The sequence below is a fragment of the Penaeus vannamei genome, chromosome 35, assembly GCF_042767895.1.
Source record: "Penaeus vannamei isolate JL-2024 chromosome 35, ASM4276789v1, whole genome shotgun sequence".
NCBI lineage: Eukaryota > Metazoa > Arthropoda > Malacostraca > Decapoda > Penaeidae > Penaeus > Penaeus vannamei.
The window spans coordinates 21,979,875-21,984,008 of record NC_091583.1 but is presented as its reverse complement, the minus strand read 5'-3'; the positions used below and the strand labels follow the sequence as shown (position 1 = coordinate 21,984,008).

General features: G+C 35.7%; 1 protein-coding gene across 2 annotated transcripts in view; it reads right to left on the bottom strand.

Annotated features, from left to right (window-relative positions):
- Window positions 1–906: 906 nt before the first annotated feature.
- LOC113814728 (tRNA (uracil-5-)-methyltransferase homolog A) overlaps window positions 907–4,134 on the bottom strand; it is a gene marked incomplete at its 3' end in the record, with an annotated part of 16,805 nt that continues 13,577 nt past the window's right edge. For both annotated transcript variants that reach the window (XM_070113860.1, XM_070113861.1), the window contains 9 exon segments: window positions 907–992; window positions 1,125–1,222; window positions 1,358–1,508; window positions 1,982–2,174; window positions 2,350–2,472; window positions 2,918–3,023; window positions 3,188–3,315; window positions 3,476–3,598; window positions 3,725–3,852. In XM_070113860.1, the coding sequence (XP_069969961.1) occupies window positions 907–992; window positions 1,125–1,222; window positions 1,358–1,508; window positions 1,982–2,174; window positions 2,350–2,472; window positions 2,918–3,023; window positions 3,188–3,315; window positions 3,476–3,598; window positions 3,725–3,852 (1,136 nt within the window).

The following is a 4,134-nucleotide window of genomic DNA, read 5'->3' as shown; positions in this document are numbered from 1 at the left end:
ATTACAGATGCAACTTCCTTCTCAGAATATCCTTAGCAGCATTTTTTCACAGCTCAAGAGTGCTCTACTTTCTTCAAATATAGTTATAGACTTAAAATATAAAGGGCACTAATGCTATGCAAACGTAACCCACTACATTCAATGATAATCTTGTTGACATCATGGCAATGAGCCAGACTATCCTTTGACCCTAATCTGTCAGTGCTTTTTGTAACAGACTGGCCATGGATCGCATACTGCTACCCATGGTCACTGGCCCAGGAAGATTTCTCATGAAATTTTCTAAATTCCATTTTTCCTTTTGAGCTAATGGACCAGTATTAAATCTTATGTTGATTATTTGACTTTTTAAAATTATCCATTCCCACTTACACCTTACTGATGAATAAGTGTCACAAAGTCTTTCACTTAAAAACTCAAAACCCGTAAGTTCTAACCTTTACAGAATGGCCATGGGCATAATTTTGTCACAATGTATAACAACAGATATCATATGCAATGCTGATAGTATAAGAAAAAATGATACTTTAAAAACAAGTGATTATCTCTAGGGGCGAACAATCAGAATACCATCAATTGAGGGATACTCTTGAAATAACAATGAAATACAGATGGGAAGAAAAAGCAAATCCTTCCTATACATGAAAAATATATCATCATTAAAAAAAAAAAAGGTATAAATGGGTAACAAATTTAGTTTTACTCTGCTTTGAATTTCTAACATTCCAGAAACTAGACTATCTCACTGAAAAAATCCTGAAAATAAAAAAAAAATCAAGCTGAAAAACTTTTATCTGTAAAACTAATTTCTATAGCTTCCCTGAAATGAATGAAATCTTACAAGGTATAGTTTTACCTTGTAAAACTAAACAACATATAGATATATATAAACCATATGTAACTCACCTTCCCTTCCCTGTCAGCTTTTTTAGCATCATAATGAATAGAAGGAATGCGCTTGAAGTACTCAGCATCACGGGGTAGGGGATCACCTGCAAAAGAAGTTTAACTATTAACCAGTTTACAAAATCTTCATAAACCAGTGAACATAACAAACATTGTACTAGAAACTGCAGTAAACATCTCTCTGTCTAGAACTTGCCACAAAAATACATCTATCTTACCTTCCATGATGCGTCGCCACTTCAACTCATCCCATCGCTCAAAGAGAATAACCAGCTCAAAGTGAGGTGTGTGGGGGAATAGGTCAATGGGAACTGCCCTGCAATGCAATAAGAAGTACATTCAGACACATGAATTAGTACAGACAACACCAACAACAGAATTAATGTAAATAATGAAATAAATATATAAATAAATAAGAAGAGAAGAATTTTGAAGTACCCAAGTTCCATACCTTATTGGTATGAAGAAGTCTCCTTTGTACTGTTTGCTCTTCCCTCTGGCTAAGTTGATAAAGTTCTTACATGCATTGGCTGGATCACAAGACACATACACAAGGCGTTTCATGTTCTCACAGCGACGAAGGCCACAGACCACATTCCCATCTGTCAGAAAAGTAAAGCATCTTAATCTCTTGTATTTTCCATTACATAGTTTCACAATTAACTTCTTACATCTGGGTGTCAAAACATATTAACCTCTTCAATCTGGATGACATGACTATCATGTCATGAAAAAATCTGGCTTGAGGGGCAGGTGACATGAACATGCTGCCATGGGACGCAAACCAGGTGACGCAAATTTGTTGTCATGAGCATTTCAACTGAAGGCCAGGGTGACATTAAAGACTCACTGCAAGTTCTCAAACCTCTTGGGGGAATAATGTTATGATGCACATTTTTCCTCAAAATTCCACACAAAATAGAGAAAACATGGAATAGGTTTTGTTGCTATGTTGTTACTTGCACCTTGCCTACTGAGGTGCAACAAAAATGTAACCAAAAGAGAAGGCTGATCAATCTAAGATAGCTCTGGGACCAGAGATGTACCTGAGTAGCGAAACTTAATCATTACTTACGTAGTCCTGCACGCGGTGGGTCAACAACACCAATGGTGTCATACTGCTCACAATTTTCTACCATTGTCTTTACATGATCTTCTGCTTTCCCTTCATATATAACAACATTCTTGATGTCATTATTTTCAGCATTAAACCTTGCATCCTCTGCAGCTTTCTTCACCAATTCTACTCCATATACTTTCAAGCACCGCTGAAAAAATAAAATAAGATCTGGTTATGGAAATTTCTGATAAACTACATCAAGAACATCAAATCTAACAAATCTCCTGAACATAGTACATTATCATGTACTGTCTGAATCTTTACAAGATGCCAAATGTTAAAACCATACACCACACGATTTGATGAACAGAAATAAGACTTACCTCAGCTAGTGAAATGCCAATTGTTCCAGTGCCACAGCAAACATCAAGTAACACTGAGGTGCCATCTAGGGCTGCTACATTGCCAATGGTCTCATAGAGTACTTCTCCAGCAGCTGTATTTACCTAAATGACAAATGATTTTATGAAAAAAATCTAAGTAAATGAGTTTCATAACTAAATCAGTGTAATACTATGTCATAAAAGCTTGGCAGTATTTACTAAAACCACAGAATATCATCATCAATTTACAATATGGATGTCAGCAATCTCATGGCCTAAAAATGTGTAATACATAGATACTGCATAATTGCCATATTTTTTCCTGTATTTGATAATGCTGTCTATTGTATAAATCTTTTTATATACACAGGTCACAAATGGATAAGTACCCTAATATAAGCTCAACCATTAAACAACACAAAATAGGTAAATAAATAGTTTAGTATAAAATAGTAACTGATATGAAAACTCTTGGATAACACAGTATATCTTTATACATATGGTTAAAAACTTATTTAATACTTAAAGACATACCTGCAAAAAAGCTTCAGGTGACAAAAAGACTTACCTGCAAAAAAGCATCAGGTGACACACGGAACTTCTTCCCAAGGATGGTCTCTGTGATGAACTGTTCTCCCCAGAGATGTTCATACTTCTCTTCAACTCCTCGCTCTCTGGTAAATTAAAGAGGTCTGGTTATATCACACTTTCTTATGGGTGTCAACAAAGATGCCAGATCTTAAGGTATATTCTAATCTAACATGAACACATTTTCTATATTCATTATCAAACTGAATCACCAATCAGTTTTTGACAGTTCGATAAACAATAAACTCACTTCTGGCCATATGCTTGGAAGAATATTGAAGTGACTCCTAATGGCTTTCCTGCACCTTCAAGAAACAGATCAACAATACTCTTCTTGATTGCACCAAGTTCTTCATCATTCATTTGTTGAGGATGAACCTGCAATACATCATTTACGTTAATAAAGGTAATAATTATTGTAAATGTTTTATTTTCTCTGAAAATTGCATGTCACTATAGTCCACATTTCATGTATTGTCACAAATGCAAATCAACTCTTACGTAATCCACACAAAATGACAAAAAAATCCCTACTTACCACAACTACTACCATGATGTCCTTATTACGAGTAGTTCTGACAGTCAGCTGTCGCCAAACACCATCATGTGTAAGTGGACTAAAGGGCATGTATGATGAACTTCGCACAAAAGTTTCAAATACCTGAAAGATGATGTAGTTTTGATTCATCTATCCAATAAGGTTTATACATTCAATTGCTTTTTCTCCAATGGCTAGGACTGGTTGTGCAGCTGTTATGCAGACCTGCCTAATTCTGTATCTGCCTACCTTCACAACCTTCTTCATTGGATCAGGCAAGTGACACAGATGCTCTATGGGTGCCACACACATGGATCCCTCACGGTAACTAGCAATACGGAAACCCACTGTAGGCTGCTCTGTCTCTGGATTGATTCCTGTGAAAACAGAAATGGTCAAATAGAAGATTTCATTCAACACACCACTTTTCTCACACAGAGATCATACAACAAGTGGGAAGGGCCACCACAGTTCAACAAAAAGAATATCTATAATGATAGCAGTCATCTGTTTCTCATTTCTGTAAGACTATCTATCAATCTATCAATCTATTACTTACAAATATTGTTTAGGCAGTGAAGACCAATTAAGAATGTGGAAAGGATGCTAGTCATGTTACTGGTGTGGTTATGAATAAAGAACAATAAAGACAAATAAAA